The 24,057-nt window shown below is 41.6% G+C and overlaps 2 protein-coding genes across 5 annotated transcripts in view; one reads left to right on the top strand and one right to left on the bottom strand.

Moving 5' to 3' along the window:
* Positions 1-16,885, top strand: part of TRAK2 (trafficking kinesin protein 2) — a 32,675-nt gene extending 15,790 nt beyond the window's left edge. For 3 of the 4 annotated variants that reach the window (XM_079311474.1, XM_079311475.1, XM_079311473.1), the window contains 13 exons: positions 2,628-2,698; positions 3,354-3,470; positions 4,581-4,790; positions 6,344-6,422; positions 8,187-8,317; positions 8,520-8,594; positions 9,196-9,333; positions 10,089-10,168; positions 10,869-11,072; positions 11,205-11,503; positions 11,827-12,105; positions 12,327-12,426; positions 12,950-16,885. In XM_079311474.1, coding sequence (XP_079167600.1) covers positions 2,628-2,698; positions 3,354-3,470; positions 4,581-4,790; positions 6,344-6,422; positions 8,187-8,317; positions 8,520-8,594; positions 9,196-9,333; positions 10,089-10,168; positions 10,869-11,072; positions 11,205-11,503; positions 11,827-12,105; positions 12,327-12,426; positions 12,950-13,628 — 2,462 coding nt within the window. In that variant the 3' untranslated portion in view covers positions 13,629-16,885. The remainder of the gene's footprint in view (positions 1-2,627; positions 2,699-3,353; positions 3,471-4,580; positions 4,791-6,343; positions 6,423-8,186; positions 8,318-8,519; positions 8,595-9,195; positions 9,334-10,088; positions 10,169-10,868; positions 11,073-11,204; positions 11,504-11,826; positions 12,106-12,326; positions 12,427-12,949) is intronic. The other variant, XR_013774960.1, reaches the window with a different exon arrangement.
* A 936-nt stretch (positions 16,886-17,821) lies between these two features.
* Positions 17,822-22,143, bottom strand: LOC306804646 (caspase-8-like). Its single transcript, XM_079311514.1, has 7 exons — positions 21,783-22,143; positions 21,472-21,577; positions 20,219-20,354; positions 20,015-20,130; positions 19,376-19,514; positions 18,431-18,932; positions 17,822-18,130 (listed from the first exon to the last, which is right to left on the bottom strand). The coding sequence occupies exons 1-7, from the start codon at positions 22,088-22,090 to the stop codon at positions 17,995-17,997; spliced, it is 1,443 nt and encodes a 480-aa protein (XP_079167640.1). The 5' UTR covers positions 22,091-22,143; the 3' UTR covers positions 17,822-17,994.
* Between the last annotated feature and the right edge of the window lie 1,914 nt (positions 22,144-24,057).

Genomic DNA, 24,057 nt, shown 5'->3' with positions numbered 1-24,057 from the left:
AGCACTGGGTCTGTGCAGGCACAGGGGGAGCAGTGGGGGTGCTGCTGGAGCCTCTGGAGCAGGGTGGCTGTGCCTCCCCCCCCTTTCTCGGTGAGCCCTGGGCTGGTGACTTCACGCTGCTGTGCCTGGGTTTGCTCTGTCCGGCTCTGTCCGGGCAGCTGCCTGCAATTGCTTCAAAGTTGTTAATTTTTTCACCTTTGACTTAAAAAGCATAAATTTCTCTCCCCATTAGAATCTGCCAGTTCTAATGTGGACAACTCAGGTTTCCCTGAAACAGGGCATTCATCTCCTCCCCCAGCATTTCTGACAGCTGGAGACAGGTCTCTCTGTGTCTTTTCACAATTCTCGCTTTCCTGCGTCCCGGCCATTGCCGCAGGTTGCCCCTCCCTGGACATCCCTTGCAGCTAAATGCACCGAATCCGCGCTTTTTTCCTGTTTTTGTCCCGGTCAGTGTGAAGGCTGCCGCTCCCTTCCCCCTTTGGGCTGAGAGCCGCCCGCATGGTCCTGTCCTTCTGCGTCCCAGTCCCCGCAGGTTGCCTCTCCCTGGACATCCCTGCAGCACCGAGCCCGCATTTTTTCGTGGTCCCGTCCCCCTCCCCTCTGTCCCCCACGGCCCGGGGAGTCGCCTGCAGCGCCCTCCCGCCTTTTGGGGTCAGGGTTTCTGAAGGGGTGAAATAGCAAAAATGTATGTCCTGCAACTCACTTGGAAATATTTCTAACTTAATTTTTCCCCTGGCCTTGCTGATGGCAAGGCCCTTGCTGAACCACCTGCTGCTGGCAAGGCAGTCATAAACTTCCCTCCCCCAGCTCATAGCTAGGTGAGAATCCTTCCCCAGTCTCTGAGGAACTTTAATTGCTTTCTCCGCCTGCTGATAGCAAGGCAGCCGTAAACCTCCCACCCCCTGCTCATGGCTAGGTGGGAATCCTATGATGTGTCTGATTCTGAACCATCTTACCCAAAAGCAATCCGTCCAAAATCGATTCGGAGGTTCCTGAAACCGACCAGCAGTGCACAGGAGCGAGGCTTCCCGGGACACCTCCTCTCCGACTCGCGTCTGGAACTCGGCTTTTCTTGGCAGAGGGCCATAAATCTCCTCCAAAGTCCTTTTCAACAGCGTGCCTCTTCTGAAGCTCTGTCTTTTGGGGGTCTGTACCTGCCTTTGCAGGCTACAAGGATCCACCAGGGTCCGTGCCAAATGTCTCTGCCTGGGGGGGTCTCCTCCATCTCTGTGCGTCTTCTTGAGCTTGCCCTTCTGGGGGTCCGCACCCACCTTTGTGGGCGGCGGTGCATCCAGAGACGTCAGATGTCACTGCCCAGCCAGGGGGATGCCAGATGTCAATGCTCAGCCAGGGACGCCAGGTGTCCCAGTCTGGGGTTCCTCCTCTGCCCCGAGATCACCCCAGAGGGACACGAAGGGTGGTTCAAAACCTGGTTTTCCCCGAAGCCGCTGAAGAGAGACTGCCGGAGACGGTTTTCTCTTTTTCCAAGGACAGTTTATTATTTCTTATCTCTGGGACACTTTGCCTGGCCAGCAGCGGTCTGCTCAGCCTGGCATCCATGGTGGAATCTGCCTGGTCAAGGCAGGGCTTATCTTATATAGTTAGTACTACGTATTACATGTTTACAAAATTTTACCAATACAATACAATTTTATTAAATGGTCCAGCCCTGACCCCAACCAATCCAAGAGGCCAACGTGTCACCCAACATGGATGACATGGAGAAGAAGGAGGAAAAGGTGTCCACCCCCCAAATTCTCCATCTTGGCCACGTGTCCCTTATCATAAACATTCAAGAAAACCTATTTATCTACGTTCTAACATTGTAATTTACACTCATCATTATTTTCTGTGTCTCTTCTCTCAATGTGGGCAGATTCTCCCAAGGAGCCAAATCCAGCCCCTGCAGCTCCTGGGCAGCACTCAGGGGTCTCTGAGGGGTCTGCCAGGGAGGTTTTTGCACCCCCAAAGGAGCCAGGAAAAAACCCTGGACTCCCACAATTGTTTCTCAATTTTTTAGTAGTGCAACAAACCCTTCAAACATTGCAGTCACTTGATTACTAAGATAGCATTTACTGCTATATCTAAAGTGCAGACATACATTATCTCATTTCTTCTTAATTGTTTCCAAGATGATCAAGCCCTTAATAAATGTATTTTCATGACTAGTCTCAGGGGTCTCCATACTTCCTGCATGTAGTTGTCACACAACTTAGTGGAAAGTTTGCTTCATGGTTAAAGTATGTGTTCAGCTATATTTGGATATGCTCCAATATACTCTTTCTCCTCTCCCCAGCAGGCTGGAGGATTCAATTGCTTAGCTGGATTCAAAAAGTTGCTCTTAAGAGATTTTTCTCGTTTTTCTAAATTTGAAGAATGTGTGAGCATCTCAAGTCTTAGTTAACATTGCTGAAAGGTGTAAATGTTCAATACCTCATTTGTCAGTCTCCCAAATGAGTATTGTTTCACATTTCTGAAGCTGAAGATGCATTTTCATAGACTCTGTTAGCTTCATCAATCAAAAACTGTATTTGTTTATAAACAACATCCTCTGAATTCAGCTCTCCCTCTTTCCACAATCTTCTTGTCTTTCCTTCAATAAAATAAGCATGTTTATCTCTCTTCAGTTCTTGGTACAGGTAATGTGGAGCAGAAAGACTACGGTGAAGCTGACATGGTCAAACGTCTGTTAGCTGAGGTATGCTTGTCTGTCACGCTATGTTAGCACAGGTGAGGGAATGTGTTTGAGGGAGGGTTTTATTCAGCTGCTGACCATTTTGATTCAGTTATCTTAAAGAACTGCTTATCAAACACATGGGTGATGAGAAGCTGCCCCTTTGCTTGCACCACTTCAGAAACAAAATTTAGGAATGGGTACCCATTAAACCAATGAGTATAAAAAAGAAGCAGCTTTCTTCTGACTTCCTGTTGCTCCTCTACTTCTACCCTTTCACCACTGTTTAAGCTGAGCAGTCTGTCATGGAGAAAGTGTTGCTGGGAAGGCCACAGGCTTAAGTAAATATGATGTTTGTGTGTGTGTGATTCAACAGAACCCACATAATCTTTGTACTCGGCACAAAACCCAAAGCTGTCCCCAGGTTTGGTGCTTTTCCCCATCTGTTATTTCAAATGACTGTGGAAGAGAATATGCTGTATCAAAAAACATAGTTATAGATGTGTTCTGGATCCAAGTGATGAGGCATTAATTATTTTCTAACAGTGTTGATCCATTTAAGAGTGAAGTGGAACTCAGAGTGGCGATGCATTGAGCAATATCTAGGAGAATCTAAAGCTACTCTGAATTTAAACCTTACATGATCAAAAGGAAATATTTTTTCTCATTTTGTGAGCAGAAGGATCGGGACCTGGAACTGGCAGCACGAATTGGACAAGCCCTCCTTAAGCGAAACCATGTGTTGATGGAACAGAATGAAGCATTGGAAGAACAGTTAGGACAAACTCTAGACAGAGTAAGTGGTCACTTTTCTTTCTTTTTTTTCCCTTTATTTAGGGCTATTTTCCATTTTTTTCTCTCTTTTTTTTTTCCTTTCTATTTTTGATGGTGGTAAGGGGATTAATAGAAATATATAATTTCTTAGTGAAAAGGATGATCAGACTACAGAAGTGTGCTTAGATGTCATTCTCCTAATCATTGTTCAATCACTTTTTTGCAGTCCAGGAATTGTATATGAAGACAACATATTGTAATTACTGAGAAATTATGAGAATGTCAGATGTCATTGGGGTGTATCAGACCATCAGTCTGATTTCCCACCGTTAAACTAAAAATGGACTAATATAAGTCAAAATAAGAGATTAGTATCTGACATGAGCTGCTACATAACTTCACATGTGAGGAAATGGACAGAAAATGAGCTGATTAATGGGGCGCTTACACTAAGAGTAAACAAATGAATAAGTAAATTGTCATGAAAAGTGAATTCTGATCAAGATCTTCATCTCTTCCTGTAAGCACAAATTCTTGATCTAACTTTTCTTTTTCTTTCTTAAAAAAAAAGAATTAAATAGTTAACAAATAACCCTCTGGTCACCGATGTAACGTAAGCTACAGTGAAAAGGATTCAGCTGCTTGTATAAAACAGTATGCTGGTAACAAGGATGTACTCATAAAAGTGTAGATAGGCAAAATAGGTTTTATCTTTATGAGATCTGTCTCTACTTTTGTTTTTAATTGTCCTACAGCTCACTGAATGTGCAGGCTGGAGAATACCACATGTAAATGGTTGTCTCTCAATCCTTGTCTTCAGGAACTCAGCAATTCAGAGTAATGGTCGTAATCAAAATGATAGCATGTTGAAATGAAATAATGTGTCAAGGCAGCTGGAAAATGATTTTGCAGTAAACTATTTAAAAAGTAGGTTCTGTTGTTCATTTTTTTGGTGTATTGAATTTTCGCTCTCCCTTGCAGTGGTAAAATTATGATTTTTGTGAACTTCCTGTGAAATAAATGGAGGTGTGAGCTATTCAGGAGCAGTGATGTTCTAGAGGCTGCATAAATAAAGTAGGATATTGTATATGTAAAGTGTATTTCACATGGTGGTGATCTTCACTTGTCCTAGGTTAACCAGCTGCAGCACGAGCTGTCAAAGAAGGATGACCTGCTGCGTATTGTTTCTATCGCTTCCGAGGAGAGCGAGACGGATTCCAGCTGTTCCACACCACTGCGTTTCAACGAGTCTTTCACGGTGTGCCACGATCCACTGCAGCTGGATGTCCTGCAGGATAAACTGCGAGAGCTGGAGGAGGAGAACCTGGCTCTGCGGTCCAAGGTACATCCAACTGGCGGTGTGTGCTGTATGTGTATGTGTATGCTGTATGTATATGTGTATGTATGTGTGCTGTATGTGCTGGGTGTGAAACGGATCAGGGTGTTCAAAATCCTGCATCAGGGCTTCTCTTGGAGCACGTGGCTATTTTGTGTCACTGTATGCAAATCATTCCTGAGCACTTGCCTCCATACCCACATGCTTCTGTTTCCTTCATCCCTCATTGTCTCCAGAGTTCACTAGCAGTCTGCTCTCTGTGCAGTTTGATACATGAAAAAGCATGGGAACATATGTAAGCACCCAGCAAAAATACTTGGACATATTAAGACCTCAAGCTCAAGGAGGTTATTTTGATATAAATCTGGCTGAAATGAGCAGGAGTATTTGGGGAATTCAATTCTGTTGCCATTGTTTTTGTCAGAAGATATTTAAGGGTTAATAAGCTTCCACTTAAATTATTTGAAAGACACACTTAGTTATGACTGTGTGATTAGTTTCTCTATTTTAACTGGTCTCTTGTGTGTAAAGCTCTGATACAGGCACTAGATGTGCCATTAGAAGGATAGAGACTAAATGGCCAGATAAAAAAATGGCTATAAAGTGGAACCAACAGCAAAGGTTCCAAGAATTGGAATCTATGGATGCAGTGTCTTTGGTAGTGAAGAGTGGAACTTGTAAAATAGGATATTGTTTAAAGCTGGGTTCTTTTTGTTGCCTTTAAGAAAAGGCGGTGTTATTTGTAAGAAAAGTGAGGGTTGTATTGTGTATGTGTGTGTGTGGTGTTTTGATTTTTTTTTTTAATGTGAGCCTTTCCCAATATTAGCTTTTTATACCAGTACTACACTAGATTCCTTTAATGTGAACAAAATACCCTTCTGCCCTTGTCTTCAAAATAATCAGCTTGAAATGCCCATTCTTCCTTAAACTGCCTAAGACCAACTGGATATATTAGTAGTGCTGTAGGATAAGAAAGAGAAGATCAGACTGCCTTTATTTTGCTCCTAAGCATGTATATGATTGCACAAGTTTACAGACCAGCCAGGGCTTAATCATTCTGTGATATAACATAACCTTCAGTGACTTGAAATAGCCTCAATCACAATGAGCCTCTATTTTTATTTCGTTTCATGTGACAGCACTATGTAAAGCAATGTATTTGCCTGTATTTGTGTAAATGTACTGTTTTCTTGCATAATCTTTAAAACTATTTGCTGAGTTTTACAGTGTGCGTCCCTTACTGGCAAACAGTCCTGAGCATAGAAGACTTGGTTCACTTTTCCTACCAAGTTACATCTTTTTGCAACAATTTTTTATTAGAGCCAAGAGACCACTTTGTTCATGTGTCTGTCTGTCACTCAAAACCATCTGTAAAATTCTGGAAACAGGTTATGTTGGAAAACACAGTTGCATAGAATTTTTTATAAAGAGGGGGGTGACTCATCAGTTGCAAGAATTGCAATTCAGTTGCAAAGAAGTAAAAATTTATAATATATTTATAAAATATATAATTATCATTAAACTGAAATTGTTATTAATAAATGAAAAATTTTCTCAAGGCTTGCCATCTGAAGTCAGAAACCATTACATACGAAGAGAAGGAACAGCAGCTGGTCAATGACTGTGTCAAAGAGCTCCGTGAGTATCCAGGCTGTATTTTGCACTGGCAGGATGGTAGGAGAAATACCTAGTGCTAACACCTTCTTAGTTAACCCTGAATCCAAAAATGAGCTTTAGTAATTTATGCCAATCATTCAAGTCTTGCCCTTTGCCCAAGTACAAGGGTGTTTCTGAATTTCATCAAGTTTCAATCTGGCATTTAAATTCAGCTGTGCGTGTCTTGTTTAGAAGGGGAAAATGAATACAAAAGGTGATGTCCATAAACTTCCTAAACTGGAGCCTATAGACACTAGAAATTCAACAAAATACTCTTTTTATATATTCAGCACACTTGACACTAAAATGGGTCATTGTATAGACTCTTAGAACTATGAGCACATTAATTTTAAAATAGCTGTTATGAACCAAAACATTTAAATTAGCAAATGGCTTTATTTGTCTAGGCAAGTTGTTTGTATTTGCTTTGGGGACTGTTTATTTGCAAAGAAATTGCAGCTACTCTTAAAAATGCATGGCAAGTATTCTGAAACAATGAAGAACAATCTGTAGTCATTTGATGTATACTACTTCCTTTGTGCATAATAACCTTAAGTTATATTTAAGATTTTTTTTCTATATAACCACCATAAAGAAGACTGGATTGCTGCTTTATTTTTTTATTACCATGGCCATAAAATACTATAAATTAATACTTAGTTGGTTAATTTACTCTGGTCCTGCTGAGAAAACACACATCTTTTGCTAATAGGAGTTAGTTCAAATATGCTCTCCTACTTTCCTTCTAGTGAGAATGTCTGTGAGTTCACTTTTTTGTTCAATTCTATAGCATGAGTAGGCATTCTTGACTCATAGAAAGAATCTTCTCCTAAAGTTGTGTTGCCTACAGCTTTAAAATTTGCATTTTCAGGAAAAAGCTTGAATGCCCACAGGCCCATAAAGGGCCTTGTTCTGCAGTAAATGTGTGAGGTACAACAAGCACTAAAGTTGTAGTGTGACCTTTATGCAAGATTGATCAGACTTTCTTAGGACTTTGCAGTGCTTTCAGGGGAAATGGACAAACAAGGCTAACTGCATAAAAATATTTCAGCTCTTGGAGTTGCTTTGTCATTTCACTTTGTGAAGTGCGTGCTAAAAAAATTTAAAAAAGGAATTAGAGAATTGTGTTCAATGGATCTTTGGAGAATTTGGAGAATATATAGTGACCAGGATCAAGAGTATATGTCAGTTGACAAGGTTTGACAAAATGCCTTTGCTTACAGTGGTAGCTAATAACAAGATTAATTTAGAGCCAGACTTTTTGAGAAAATTCCAAGTCTAGCCTTGGCCATGATTTGTTTTGTCATTTGAAATTGTTTTATTGTGGTCATTTCACATACTGATCATGTGTATTTCAGATTCTGCATGCTTAGTTCTTAATATGTTACACATTAAGAAGTATAATGCATTCGTGCATTTGAAATTAACTCTTTCTTCCTCCTCCCCACTGTTAGTCTTTTCCTTATGGATGTTCTAAGGCACCTACTTTTATGTATTATGAATTGATTTCTTAAGAGTATTGGTGGTTTTGCAGTTTGTTGTTTACTTTGACTCATCCTTTCTAGGGTTTAAGTTTAGTTTGGGTTTGGTGGGGGTTTTTTGTTGGTTTTGTTTGTTTGTTTGTTTGTTTGTTTGTTTGTTTGTTTGTTTTTTGTGGGGTTTTTTTGGTTGGTTGGTTTTGGTTCTTTTGGTTTGTTTTTTTTTGGTGGAAGAAGGTCTCATCTAAGTTCCTTTTGTATTTTGTAGGGCAAACAAATGCTCAGATTTCCAGGATAACAGAGGAGCTGTCAGAGAAGAGTGAGGAGGTGATTCGCTACCAGGAAGAGATCTCATCCCTTTTGTCCCAGATTGTTGATCTTCAGCATAAACTCAAAGAAGTAAGGGAATGCTGCTAAAGTGTCCATGTGCATGCAGGTGGCATGCAGCATGTGCATGCAGTGCTTACAGCAGGCAAAAATTGACTTGGCAAGCCTTGGGGTTGCACTGAAAGAGAGTGGCTCTTCCAGGCAAGTCTGGGAGAGCATCAATCTCTTAGGGAAATCAGCTAAGAAAATGATGAGCATCTTTTTGTGCTTTCAGAATGTAATTGAGAAGGAGGAGCTGAAACTTCACTTACAAGCCTCCAAAGATGCTCAGAGACAACTGACAGCAGAGGTATTTAAGACTTCTATATCATACATTTAGATAAATGTTTGGGACAGAACACAGGAGAAAGAAAACAGAGAGAGAGTGGGAACTACTGCTTTTTACTTATGTAGGATTTTAATCTTTCATTGTGTTGAGTCAATGATTGGAGGAAACGAAGAATTGTTTGACTTAAGCCTATACAAATGTTTTTGTAGTTCACAGGAGTAGAAAAGGCAAGGAGTGTGTTTCAAATAGGGAGGTCTTACTATTCTTAGTTATGAGAAAAAGAGTGCTTTAGTGTGAATATTATTGATTATATCAACAGTACTGTGGCTCATAGATTTTAAGGCAGTTCTCTTTTTTTGTTTCTTTTGCATCAGTAGTTAGTGTATTTGCATTTTTTCAATGTATTTTCCTTTGAATTACATCATACTTTTTCCTCTTTTGAGTCTATGCTTTGTCACTAAAACCACTATGGGTGCTGGACTGACTGTTGTCCATTCCAGTAATGGGCATGTGGACATCTTACAGTGTTGAATCAGCCATTCTAGGCTACTGTAGGAGTTCATTCAGTTTCACTCTGTCTTCTCTCTGAAGAGATCATGTGATGGCCTCTGTTCTCTTCCAGCTCCATGAGTTGCAGGATCGGAATGTGGAGTGTCTGGGGATGTTGCACGAGTCCCAGGAGGAAGTGAAGTTGCTGCGCAGCAGAGCCAGCTCCGTCGCTTGTCTCTGCCACCCGCAGTCCCGCGGAGCATTTCCTGTGGTAACCAGCACCTCTAGCACGGCACACAGCAGCTGGCACACACAGCTGTGGCAGCCAGCAGCTCTAGCAGCACAGCAGCCTTTGCAGGAGTGCAGCCAGAGCTACTTTGTAGTAGGCAAAGGAGCTGATCTGTTGGTTTTTCAATTCTTCAATGTGTACACTTGTGAGAAATTTAGGAAATTAGTTAGGAACTTAACTGTTCATTTGACATATTGTGACACTGCAATTATTTTTCCTTTTTATATGCCATTTCTGTTTAGTAAGGGGATTGGCATGTTCTGTAGCTTATGCTCAGTTGTGCTAGTGTCTTGTTTGATATTGGTGTGAACTTTTTAAATCAACAGTGTTTCTTTAAGAAAATACAGCATCTCACATACGCAATATATCTGTGAATTCTGCAGGTTTTGGTTGGTTGCTCTGTGTGTACAGAGTCACTCATGTACACTTGTAAGAAATGCTCTTAAAATTGTAGCATAACTAAAGCAACCAACATACAGAGTACATAAAGAAACACAAAGAAAAAGCAGATGTTGCTAATGAAAATTGAATCCATCCTGGTTACACATGGGTATAGTTATGGTGGAAAACTGTCCCACATGCCCTTCCTTCAGAGACAGAAGGCTTTGTCCAAAGCATACTGATACTGGGCAAACAAATGAAGATTGTTAAAAGTTTTCAGATAATTTCTGCTAAAATTATCAGAAGGAAGACTTGAATCTAATTTGTCAACTCTTATGGTTTCCATTTTTCTCTAGGATTCCCTTGCAGCAGAAATTGAAGGGACAATGAGGAAGGAATTGAGTCAGAGTGATGAATCTGTTCTCTCCAAGCAAAAGTAAGTTTTTGGCTCTCTATGTGCTATTTTGATATTTATCCATACACTTGTATTAAGATGAAACTGATTTCTGACACTCCATAAATGCATATATTCCTTCTATAATGTTTTCATTATAAATAAAAAAAGATTTGAAGTATTTGGTAATCTTTTCAATTTTAAAACCTGCTATTCTTATTTGATTCTATGAAGAAGCTGGGAATTGCTAAAAGGATGTTATTTCATTATTTAATTTGTGGGATTTTTTTGAACCAAAGTCTCTGATGCACAGGACTAGCTTTATCCCTTTTAATGCTTATAGAAAAATTGCTGGACAAATGACATAATAGCTGAAAGATAGATAACAGTTTTCAAAACCCTGAAGACCTGTTCCTGGATCTCATAATTCTGACCAAGAAGTAATAAAATAAATATGTACTTCTGAAAGCATATACAAATTAAATATATAAAATACATACTTCTGACTAATCTAAAGCAGTTATCAGTAGAGGTACAGGTCTTTCAAGTAAAGAAGTGGTAATTCTGATACTCAGTAGAGTAGATCTCCTGAAGACATGAGTGTTTTAGGCAGTCATGTTTTTCTGAATATTATTTTAGTGAGATTTCTGCAGACTTTTCGAAGTTTGTTTTTCAGAGATTTTTCTTTACTATATATTTTATGCTTCTGACAACCACATTTGTTTGCTTGTCTTTTCTGCAGGGATCAACAGAAACGAGTGTTTGACACTGTCAAGGTTGCTAATATCATCCGTGGCCACTCCTCTTCCTTTCCTGCCCCGTTGCCGATCCCTGGATCAAATCGCTCGAGTGCTGTTATGACAGCAAAGCCCTTCCAGTCTGGAGTGCACCACTTGGAGAGCCACGCACGGATGGCCCCGGCGAGCACCTCTGAGAAGAATTTGAAGTAGGAAGCACAGCCTGTTACCTGCTTCTGAAAAAAGCTGGTTCAAAACTAAACACAGATGGACTTCTGCTTTGTAATAGAGAGATAGGTAATTTAATGGGTTTAATATCTATTATTTGATGTTTCTCACAGAGACGCTCACAGTCCTGGGCAGCCGGGAACCCCTGGAGACAATGACCTGGTCACAGCTCTGCACAGGCTCTCCCTGCGTCGTCAGAACTACCTGAGTGAGAAGCAGTTCTTTGAGGAGGAGTGGGACCGAAAAATGCATTTGCTGGCTGAGCAGAAAGAAGAGGCTAGTGGCTGCAGTACACCAACAGAAAGCTCTTTTTCCCCAAGTACAAACTCAGAATTCACGGATCTCTCTGCCAGCTCTAGTAATCTCCGTGTTCTCCTACCAGAGAAATTGCAGATTGTCAAACCTATTGAAGGTAAGAGGATGATCTTCCTCTCATTAGCAGAAAAGGATTTTATATTTGCCACTAAATCGTGTGTATAGCTAGATACAATGTGCAGTAACAGGAAGCAGTAGTATTTGGTAGGCTCCATGCCAGTGAGCTCATCAGCATCACTTTCTATTTGGCTTTGCTAGAGGGTGCTAAGTGTTAGGCTGCTTCTTCACATTGCCATCCAGTGGATGTGTGGATCCCAGTGTGGGCACCAGCCAGCTGCACTTGTTTTCATAATGCATTCTTGTGACTCAATACAGTAGTAGATAATTGCTCTCTGAAACTCTTCTCTTTTGTCACACCAGGATCTCAGACCCTTTTTCATTGGCAGCAGCTTGCTCGACCCAACCTAGGCACCATCCTTGACCCAAGACCAGGTGTTGTTACTAAAGGCTTTACCCCTCTGTCTGATGATACTGTGCACCACATCTCTGACCTGGAGGAAGATGATGAGGAAGAGGGTGAAGGAGGTATAACATTTCAAGCACAACAGTCCTTCCCTGAGGAAAAGAAATGTGCGTTGGCAAAGCCAGTGGCTGGGATTTTTCTGCCACCTATTACTTCAACAGCAGTACCACTCACTGGTAAGAAGCATGGTTTCTTCCTGATTTTATTTAGCAGTGTCCTTTTCTTTGTGCAAAGTATTTGATTGTGTAGTAATGCCATCTCTGCTATTTTTGCTCTTTACTTCAAAAAAAAAGGACTCAAAAAATTAGCAGTGAAAATAACATTGTCTTAAACTTTTGATTCATTCTTGTATGTCTTTATTTTTACCCTCAATGGATGTAAATTCTTCACATTGCAGCCTCAAATCCAGGGAAGTGTCTATCTTCAACAAATTCCACATTTACCTTCACTACCTGTAGAATCCTTCACCCGTCTGATATCACTCAAGTTACTCCCAGGTATGTGGACTGCTAACATCCTAAGTGTTGCTGCATAGGAGTAAAAAGTTATTTTCTGGCTCTTGATACATGGACCAGTTTAAAAAATACTAAGGCAGTTAGGCAACATGTAGGATGTTACTTATAAAAATAGTTGTAATTGCAAAGGGAAATTTGCAATTCCCTAGAGTGAGGGTTAAAACAGGTTAAGGTAACTTGAAGTAAATTTTAACTCTTTAGTATCAGATGCCTTGAATCATATAGCTATTGTGGAAAAAAAGATTCCATGATAATTTCTGGTTGTTTTTTTTTTAAACTAACTGGACAACTATGTTGATATTCTATCTACTAGAGTACAGGTGTTCACAGAAGGTAAATTCATTGGTACTTTGCAGAACAATAATTCTGAGTACTGAAGCTGTCACAACTAATAGCAATAGTTAAGGTTTTTCTTGAGTCTTTGTATATTAAAAGGCTAATGAAGACTGAGTATAAAAATGTCTAATGTGTGTATATTCTCAGTTTAATTTTTATTGTCTTTCAGCTCCATGGGTGTTCCATTTTCTCTGGGGAATATGGGCAGCAGTACTGGAAACTCAGTAGTGAGCACTCCAGCCATTCCTTACAGACTCAGTATTGGAGAATTTCTCACCAACAGAAGAGACTCGACTACTACTTTCAGCAGCACAAGCAGCCTGGCTAAACTTTTGCAAGAACGAGGCATCTCTGCCAAGGTTTATGACAGCCCCATGTTAGAAAAACTGCCTTTGCAACAACCCTCTCGAACTCTTCCCATCCCTTCTACTCCGCCAAATTCCCCTTCGCGTTCACCTTGTCCTTCCCCTCCACTGTTTGAGCCTCGAGTGCATCACTCAGAGAATTTCCTGGCTTCTCGACCAGCAGAAACGTTCTTGCAGGAAATGTATGGCCTAAAGCCCTCCCGTAATGTCCCAGATGTAGGCCAGCTGAAGATGAGCCTCGTGGACAGACTGAAGAGGCTGGGCATTGCCAGGGTGATCAAGTCCCCTGAAACACAGAACCATGGCAAGAATCAGGGGACAGAGGTTGGCTTGCAGAGGCAGGACTCAGCTGGGTTTTTAAATGCAGGTAGCAACCTAATGGCAGGACTGAGAAGAAACCAGAGCCTTCCAGCTATGATTGGAGCACTGGGAGCTCCTGTTTGCACACAGTCCTCAAAAATGGATATACTAAAGGAAGACTAACTGGCCTGAAAGGTGTTTGACTTAGAGCACAATAAATAATTTGAGGGATGAACATCCAGTACAGGCATTGTTAGGTGTGTTACAGAAGAGTTGGAGAAGGCATGTGCATGTTAAAATGTGGGAGAGACAAGCGTTGGGACCAAGGAGCAAAGGAACATTGCTTGGGTTTGATGAAGAAGGTTTTTGTGAGAGATAGAAAGGTAAAACCAAAGCTTTATTTCAAGACCCCCTTCAGCATCTAGTCTTAACTTAGTCAGAAGTGAAGACTATTGTAGACATTTCCAGTGTTTTAACCCTTTAACCTGTATGTGTAGGGATTTTATTTTTTCCACCGTACACTCATAGTATTTACTAGTTGTTTGCTGTCGGGCTACATCATTTAAATATAATATTAAAATAACAATCAGTCTGACCATCATTATCAGCCCAAGTTTCTCTCTGTAGCAAACAAACACGAAAACTTGGATTATTTTATTCTTTTATTTTCCATTTCAGAAACTGTTCTCTTTTGAACTCCTCCTCACTTTGAGAAGCGGGAGAGAACATTTAGCTCTGTGTAAGAAAGTAATACTTCTGTTTACAGACACAGGATTTATATTTTGAAAGAGTACAATTGTGTTAGTGAGGTATTAACAGAAGTTAATTTCTTTACAGAGCTTCTGAACAAAGCACACAGAGAAATGTGCAATGAGTAAGAATTAAGAAGCAGGAAAATGTGTTTTAGGAGTGAAAACGTGAAGCTGAGAAATGTCTCCAAAGTGTAGTGTGCATCTATTTAAATGAGGATAGTTCTGTGCACACACACAAATGTCTCAGGCACATTTCAACATGCAAAAGGAAATAATCCCTAGGTGCTTGATTCAGGGTTTCTTTTTAAAGACTTAAATAGGGAGCATTTATTTCAAGGAAAGTGTTGGAAGTTCAGAAAACTGCCTTGTGTCTTGCCAAGTTACACATTCTGCGCATTTGAGAGTTCTCCAGTAAACTTTATGCCTTTCATTCATTTATTTCTAATTTTAAGCAGGATTTTGTTTAAAAGATACCATTAAGAGCGAAATTTGCCAATCCCTATATAGAAACAGGAAGAAAAAAGCTGGTGTTCTCTGTAGAATTTTAATGAATATTGAAATCCAGTGATCAGTGAGGGAATGTGGTTTTGAACACAGCTGAGGCAGACTTTCCAACTCAAAAAAGAAATTAATTTTAGAAATCTAGTTTCTGAGTGTTAATCATCAAAATATTACTGCCCATGCTGCTTTTTTGATTTCTTCCTGTCCAAGGTTCTAGTCATAAGTGAGTAGTCTGCGACAGATGTTTTGTGTAACTTAAAAAGTTGTCTTTGCTAGTGGCTTGAATAGAAACAGTTTCTTAGTCTTTATGTAAATTTTCACTGTACCTATCAAGGTTATAAAATTATTTGTTACCATACAATTAGCTTAAGCAGTTAAGTTTACCTTGCCTGTTACCATGTAAGTGGGGTATAGCTGGCAGCTGTCTGGGGGTGTGGTGTGAGGCATCAGTGCAAATACAATGATTTGTATTTGCCATTGGGCACACCCTCCATAATCAGCACCCTCATTGCTGCAGGGGTGAGTGGAGTAGGGCAGGAAAAGAAAGCTTCTTAACCTTGTTAATAGGAAATTTGTAACGTGGCCTTTCTGATTTTACTGTTCTACAGACCTTCTTATGACTCTTTGATATTTTTGTTTTGTAAAAGGAAAAGGAGTAACCACTTCAAACTTGCACAGGGATTCTTAGGAGAAGCTTGTCTGTCAGCAGCGCACAGAAATATTCCGGAACTCCTGGAGTTGCCTTTTGCTCTCTAAGCAAAATCTTACACTTACAAAAGGTGAATTTTATTTAAAAGACTATATACGGGTTAATTTTTTTTTAATGAAAAATATTTAATTTTTTCATGTAAGTATTTATGTTTGTATGTACTTAGCTGTGCATGGTGTCTTGCCTGGCTACATAGGGTAAGAGTGAAAGGAGGGAGTGCAGTGTTCGTCTCCAGTGGACTGAGATGTGTATGTCTGCTGTGTATCTGTAGCTTCCAGGCAAACAAGTTAGCAAAAGCTTAGACAGTTTGGTATCAACTGAGAAGTGTGTAGCATGTCAAAAGTCCATCCATTTTATGTGTTTATTGTAGGAATACCTGAGTTACAGATAAATTTTTGAAGGTATTACACTGCGTTTCTAAGTGGCTTCATAACTCCAGCCATTGGATCAGCAGAGTAGCAAATCAGCTAAGGCAGAATTCCTGTGGCAGACCATGGTTCAGGTAAAACTAATCTACAAGCATATAAATGCATTAAATGCATGTTTCTCTTGGGGATGTCTCCCTATTCCATAGCCCAGCAATATAAACTGGCTCAGTTCAAGCAATGCTGTGGATGTTGAGAGGTCAGTTTGTCCTGTAGCTGAGGTGTATCATCAAATACTTCAGATAAGGCAAAAAGGAAATGGAAGAACCTCTATACCATGGTGTTCGTGTGTGTTTACCCAGTTGGTTGATGCTGTGGTGCAGTGTTGTTCAAATTCTGTCATGGATTTATGCCTTTGGATGGTCATGCACAGTTTGGATATATGTGCCTGGCTTGCAGTAACAGGGAAAATTGATACTTCTTGTGAGTTTACCATTTTGTGCCACAACCTAGAAGATAAACCTTTTTAAAATAACGTGTTTCTGATAACATTTTAGAAGTTACCATGATTCTAGGAATGATTTGGCTTTTGTTGTCTTCCATGTGAGAGGTGACAAACTAGCATGGCTGCCATCCTGCACCAGATCTTTTATTTGAGGTAGACCTGGGATGAATGGAGAATTACATTTTGGCGAGGTTCTATTATCTTGCAGGTTTGAGTCAAACGTGGATGCTAGAAATGACTTAACCATGCTTGTGCAAGTTACAAGAGACAGAAGGGAATTCTGTATTTACCTTATTCCGATTGTCTTAAAGCACAAAGTTAAAGCTTTCTAGTTTCACTGTTAGTTTTTGATAAACTCAGTGATGCCTGCATGCTCAAAATACCTGTGATCAAAGTTAAACATCTATTGCAGTCAAACAGCAACAGAGAGGGAAGGAAAATAATTGGTTTGGGCTTCATTTGGCTGTTACATGAGGGAATTACATGCAATGTTTGAACAGTCTGGGATTTTCATGGTATTTTTTCCATCTGCTTTTTGCACTTACTGTTGTTTCATAGTGGAATGTAAATTTGATAATAAACATGTATAACATGCAATTTTTTCAGTATATTGCTGATCTTCTGTGGTTTGTTCCAAATGTCATCTTCTCTACTACAGTGTTCTGTAACCTAAAATCAGGCCTTTTTTTGGCTAAAATTTGTAATGATTATTATACTGTATACAAGCTTAGTGAAGTGAGTTGGGATCTGCAGAAGTGGTGGCTTTAGAAGCCAAAAAATTGATTTAGACAGTATTTAAGTGTTTTAATGATTAAGTATTTCAGTGATTTAAATGAATCTGCTGAGGGTTTTGTGCATAGGTGGTGCTTTGGGGATTTTTCCTCCCCTCTTTTACAGCAGCTAGTGTGTTCCTCTAGGATAACAGTGTTAGTTAGCACTGCAGCATTGGCTTAACACCACCAAGGTTGTTTTTTCATCTCAGTAGCTGATGTTATGTGAGCTCTACAGATTTGTGACAAGTGGGGGTAGACATTGAAGCAGTTCTGTGTGCATGCTCACCATGGGAGGCAATACACAATGTTTTAAGGAACTAGGTGCTCACCTAGTGACTTATCCTGTGCTTAGAACTAAGATTCAGAGATCAGCAAGGTAAGTGAAAGTAGGATAACTGGACATCTTCAACCAAGAAGCTGTACCACAGCAACTGATTTTCACTGTTGAGACTACTCTATGTAGAGCTAGTCTGAAATCCAGGTCACAGGCACATCCTGCTGAGGATGCCAAATGACAAATCCTTAACTTTATCTTGAAGTGTACCAAGCCACTAGGAATGAATGATTCTAAGTAACAAGGGCCAACTAACAAAACATAAAGTACACAAGGTTTTATAATGGTTGTCTTCTAAAAGTTGCCTTGTAAAGATACCTTATGAAAGCAATAGCAATGTGGTACAGCTGATAAGAGGATATTGAGTGTGTTTTAGCCAGCAAACCACTGAGAGAGATCAGAGATGCTCTCAAGTATAAACTGTTAGTACAAATTAATGTATTAATACAAATTTATTATGGCTTTTTCTCCTCAGTCATATTTTCAATTAAAAATATCTGCTCTTCTGCTAAGAGCAGGCACTAAATGTCTGTTGTGCTGGATTGAATTCTGAGCTGAAACCAGCCAATTCCAGGGTCCAGCAGCTCTCTGCCATGCAGTTCCCTCCCATTTAGTTGACTGGAAAGATGAGCCTCTTCCTGAGGGTGAAACTGGGCTGTGGCATCTGCTTCTTTGCATCCCGCTCACAAGTTTTTCTGCTCACTTCTTGATTTACCGCTGTCAGGATGGAGAGAACATCTTCCCCTCTGCAAAGACACAAGTACAGTTTGTACTATTCAGTTAACATCAGCATATATATACAACATAAATAACATTCTCACTCTCTTGATATACACCAGTGCTAACGGCTCCTGTTTTTAACAGGCTTCAGAGCACTTCCTTAAATTGGATAGTTTGCATGGTGCTGCTCTGTCCTACATCACTGTTTTCACTCTAAGTGAGCATTCTCACTGCATATCATCTACCTCTGCATCTAAATCAAATTCCTGTCATCCAGAAGGAAAATTTAGGTGTTGCCAAAACTAAGCTTATGGAAATGTAGGTACCGAGGACAGCTGTACTCCAGGTGCTGGCACAGTGCCTGTATGTACCAGGTTCCCTCCTTGGGACTTCTGTAGGAGACGTAATCCTGCAGGGTGGCCATGCCCAGGAGGAAGTCTGCCTCTGCAGGGATACAGTCAAGCTGAAACCTCGCATCCCGCTCTACAGAAGAATCTTGCTCTCCAGAATCTGTTTCAATGGTCACACCTTTATGGAAAGCATCACCTTGACAGGCCTGAATAAAAAAAACTTTCGGTTTTCCAGCAAGTGAATTGCAATTCTGTGCAGTGAAGGAAGTGGTCAGTTCCCGGATAGGTACTTCCTGCCCATCAACACCATATATAATGCCTTTTTTCCCATGAGACAGGATACAGCAAACAAAACAGTCTTCATCTTCATGGTCTTCACTCCGGAAGATGTTCACAGTCTTACGGATTTCTTCTGCAGTCAGGTCTCTATATTCTTCTACTCTAAAATGAAGCTTGCTAAAGACATTCCTCAGAGCCGCTGGAAAGCACAGAGAGGGGAAATTGGAGACATTTCATTATATGAAAGTTGGACTCTGCAACTACAAATTGCATTTCTAGACATAATTGATCATCTGCTACATGACTACATCCACGTAGCTACATTCCTGCTCTGAAAATACTCCAGGTAGTCTAAACATTAATATCTCTACTGAGTTCCCTTAATTGTCATTAAAAGATTTTGTTACATATTTCTGCATATTTTAGAATTAATATGCAGAAGACTGATGCAAAGCTAGCCTAGCTTATAAAGTCCAGGCTTAAGGTGCTGCTTAAGGACTTGTCAGTGCAGTAAACAGAGCCAACTGAACCACTACAACAAAAGTAATCTAGAAAGGGAAGACTGAAATTCAGACCTTTAGGAAGAGAAACAAAGTTTCTATTTTTAAAGATTTGCAAACTCATCTTTAATATTATCTGTACCTGCATCCACATCTGTCCCATTCCGATCCTTCATGTATTTGTGTTCCAGCATTCCTTCCCTAGCTTTTGCAAAATTATGATTATTCAGGATCAGGCACACTCCACAGGGTCGGCTGGTCATTTTGTAAGCTTCAAGCAGCTGAAAGAAAGACTCCTGGTGAAACTCCTTCACTCTCCTCCAGGTGCTCCTTAGAGGTTGGGAGTGGCAGAGCAGGGTACAGAGCCAGCTGGCCTCCTCTCTAGGCAGCTCTCCCCCAACAGCTTTGGTCCCAGGGCTTGGCAGTGCCCACTCCACTGCCTTTGGCAGTCTGTGCAGGACAGCATCCTGCTGGACAACCAAAGTCAGGCTCAGCCCACACAGGGTGCTCTGTTCACTCACATCTCTGTGCCAAGCAAGCTGCTAACTGCCTAATTCCTGGTGTCATAAACTCGGCCTTTCTACCCTTGCAGATGTTTCTGAAGTACAACACTGCAACAGCTTTGCCTGTGACACTGCTTCAGAATAAGTTGCAAAGTTGTGTATTTTTCTTTTTCTAGACAGTGCTTTTCACATTTGTTGTTACAACAACTGTTCACTTCGTGGAGGGGTAAGCTCTACTAAGACAAAATGGTGATGTTTTTAAGAAATAAAAAACTTACCTGGGAAGAGTCATTAAAACTGCCAGGAGGATCAAGTGTCACAGATGACACCAGGTGTCTCTCAGGGCATCCTGTGCTGCTCCTCCCTTCCTCTGTGATGAGCATCTCTTCTTGGCCTGCAAAGCATTCATCATTAGTGCTGCACAATACCTATACATAACTTCAAGAATAACTTTGGGAAGAGGTTGGTTTGTTCTGTTTTACCATACAGGTTTAATCCATCTTCAATTCTGGTCCACAGGCTGATGTTAATTTTTTCACAGAGACTCTTCAGCATACTTAGGTTGTCTTTCCCCAGAAGGCCCTTCTTTTCCATCTCAGTGAGAATGTCGAGCATTGTCTGGGTAATCAGAAAGGCAGTTTGCTCTTAGGGCACCTCCATGCTGCCACTGGGAGTGAAGCTGCAGCATGTGCACCAAAGCTTTAATGGTGACAGCACAACATGCAACTCACAGAGTCAATCCAGCTGACTGGCAGCTTAGGGAAACCTCAACTGAGCCAATTAATCCTAGGTCAACAATATCTACAAGTACTGTTACGTACCAACATCTTCTCAAAACATACTCATTTCCTTTCTGTAGCTCAGAGATGCCAAGATCTAATTAAGATCTAACCCAGAAATACAGGAATATTTAACAATATTTTAAATGATTACTTTCATTCAACTTTCAGTGGCTGTCGTGCACTCAACTAAAACAGAAGAACCACTGCAGTGACCACCTTAAGCACTGGCAAAAAGGGTATAACCTCACACGATGGTGTAAAGGTTGCTCTGAAGCAAAAGGGGACCCAAGGGACAGAAACTCATTAGTGAGTGGCACAGCACAGTGGTCACCCCCAAGAATTTACTTGAACACCTCTCACAGTTCCTCCTCTAAGAAAAAAAAAGAAAAATCCTCAAAACTTTCATTAGACAGAACAAAGTACCAAGGAGTCAGATCTGCAGGCTGGGACAGCATAAAAGCACTGGATCTCCTGCAAGGCTACTAGCAAATTCCAACTCATTTGACTTATCTTTTAGAAGAATCTGCTGCTTAGATCTGCATTTTTTGCATTAAAAAAAAAAAAAATCATAAAATAATATCCACAGCAGGTCACTTTCTGTATTGATAATAGCTTAGAAAGGAAAAAAAAAAAAAAAAGAAAGTCTGTTGGGCAAGATAAGTAAAGGTGCTCATCAGTTTTTTGTTGATTAAAGCCACTGAATGCCCTGAGTCCTGTGAGGTGCTTGGATATGGTGGCCTCAGTGCCTGGAACTCCTGGCACTGCTGGCTGTGACTGTTGCAAAAGCTGTGCCTGACACCAGCACAAACAAGTCCCATATGCACCCTTTTTCTTCTGGTGTTTTCACTGCGAGACTGGTACCATAAAGAATAGTGATGCTCGTTCCCCCATGAGCAACCCAGTTGTCTCTATGGTTTACAGTAATAATTTTAAAGTATTGAATAGATACTTACAGTCTCATGGGTTACCTTGCTTTTTGGTAATTCTTCGACCAAATGGAACTTGAAAGACATCAGCTCATCTTCGGTGGTCTCTTCAGACAAGTGAAAGAGCAAGTATCTGTTGAAAGAAGTAGAAGGCGTTGTTTCATCGAGTTTCCGAGCACAACTCCGTACTACGGCCCTGCTCCTCTTATCTACTGTTCCCCCAGCACATATTCCCCCTCTTATCCGTTTTAGATGGAGGACACAGGTCCCAGGACCGCCTGAAGCCAAACCCTTCAGCCTGGTGTGGAGAGGAGGCGAGGGCTGTCCCGGACACCCACCTGAGGGGCGGCACCCGCGCCCCGCCCGGCGCCCGCAGCTCCCTCTCCACCTGCTCCCGGCTGGAGCCCAGGTGGGCAACCAGGAGGTCGATCCGCCCGATGCGGTAGAGCAGCTCCCGGAGGAAGGCCAGGTTCCCCGCCTCCAGCACGCCCATCTCCTCCAGCGCTTCGAACAAGTCGTGCGGGCTCCGGGCGGCTTCCAGCCTCCTCCTGGGGACGTGCTCCCGGCTGAGGAATTTCAGCGCCGCCAGCTCAGCCTCGTCCAGCTCCTCGCTGATGGCCAGCAGCCGCCCCCGGGGCAGCTCCATGGCCGCAGCCCGGCCGCAAGGCACGGAGGGCGGGACCAGCCCGGGCGGTGCTTCCCTCTGCGTTATTTAAACTTCCGGAGCGACTCGCCCCGCCGTTTCCCGGGGAGCGGCGTGTCTCGGGCTGTGGCTGCTTCCATTGCTGCCTGCTCTTGAGCGAACCGAACCGGATAGCGTGGATGCAAAGGTCTTACTCTGCCCGGGCTTTTCCTGCAGTCGCCTCTCGCTGGTTCCCAGGCATTCACAAACACGGCGATTTTAATACGAGGCGAAGGAAGCTTTTATAACACTACTGATTCGCCTTCCTCCTTGTGAGCCTTCTGGGCTGCTTTCTGAAAAGGCAGCACCGCTCCCTGCAGGTGTTTAGCCCTGATAGCCACCAGCCGTGGAAAACAGCTCCCTTCCCACCCGTCCCACCTCTGCTCTAGACGGCTCTATAACAGGAGCAGGCACTGCGCTGTAGTGTAGGGCCCTGGGGTGCTGCACCACCTCCAAGACACTTTCTGCTGCAGCACCATAGATAAATGGTATTTCACAACAGGAGGGGAGAGATTTTACCAACTGGAATTTCATCCTTATGAAAATGAACCTTAACACCTTAATGCTCACTTTGAGCCCGAGAGCAGCCCTCAGCACATCCATACTGTCCGATAAAGAACCAGTGTTCTTGCTAAGCACTGATTTAAAACCAGCATCCCCTTCTCCAAAAAATCCAGTAAAAAACACTTTAGCGATCTATTAAACAGAAATCTGTACATTGTTATCCTACAAGTGCCTTATCAATGTTCAAAACCCTATGCAAGATATTTGGTTACTACATACATGGCAAGTTGGGTCAAAGGTAGAAGGACTCCAGAAAGCAAGGCACTTTTCAACAGGCCGTAAATTGACATCTCCTCAAAGCATGTTAGAACAACATGCTCTAAGGACATATGGATCCATCTTTGCACTCACAGACCTGGACAAATCAAGCCTAAACACAAAGTGGCTACACATATAACACCAATGTAGAAGACTTAGGCTCAGGAGATGTGTCCAGGCTAATATTCCACCTAGCTAGGAATGTGTGGTTGACATCCACCAAGAGCTAGCCATCTTTGGGGCCTGGGGAGTTCCAGTGGCTGTCAATAACAAAGCAGAGTGACAAGCAAGGGCACACTTACAGAAAGGACACAGAGAAGTTAGTACCTGGGAATTCCCAAAGAATTTAGCACATTGCAAAGAAATCATTGCAGATTAAACATACCATTCTCTGTTCACCATTTAAAATATCTCTACTTATCTAGTTAAAAGAGGCAGTTTTGAATAATTTCTCAGAGAATGTGCCCATGTTATTTAGGGGTTAGAATAAAAAGGCTGGACACTGAACACCTCCAGAGAAAAATGTAGCACTGGACTCCTGCTGCACAACTTAATCTCTTTAATGGTGTATATATGTTTCCCCTCTCCCTGGTCTTCAGATTTTCTGCAGTTCTTAGAGATCACAGCTAGCAACTCAATCAATCCAAACTCATCAGCACTTGAATTTGCACCACTTTGGAAACTGAAGGAACCCTCACACAGATGGTGGGAATACACAGGTGGTGGGAATCTTACCACGGTCCATGCAATGGGGGAAGCTGGCAGCCAGCTGAACACAGGCTGGCTTCTCACACATGCCACCAACCTATTGCAAGAGCAGCACATTTTCAAGTCATGCTAAAACCATTTGGGTTAATGACAAACTTCATACAGGAGGTAGGCATAAAGAGCTCTCTGGAAAACTGCTGGTAAACTGAAAGAATAGGTAGCAAAATGTAAATGACTGGGCAAGGACTCATGCCCCTGGACAGCATTTTATCTTCTTCAGCTAACAGTCCTCCCCAGCTCTCATAACTGTTTTGCTTTTCAAATAGCACCACTCTGATCTTGCCTGCTTTCAGTTTAAGTCTGCAGGACTTCAACTCACCAGCTTTTCTTTCCTACCAGAC

This window comes from Erithacus rubecula (genome assembly GCF_903797595.1).
Source record: "Erithacus rubecula genome assembly, chromosome: 8".
Classification (NCBI taxonomy): Eukaryota; Metazoa; Chordata; class Aves; order Passeriformes; family Muscicapidae; genus Erithacus; species Erithacus rubecula.
This window is presented reverse-complemented; position numbering and strand designations above follow the sequence as displayed.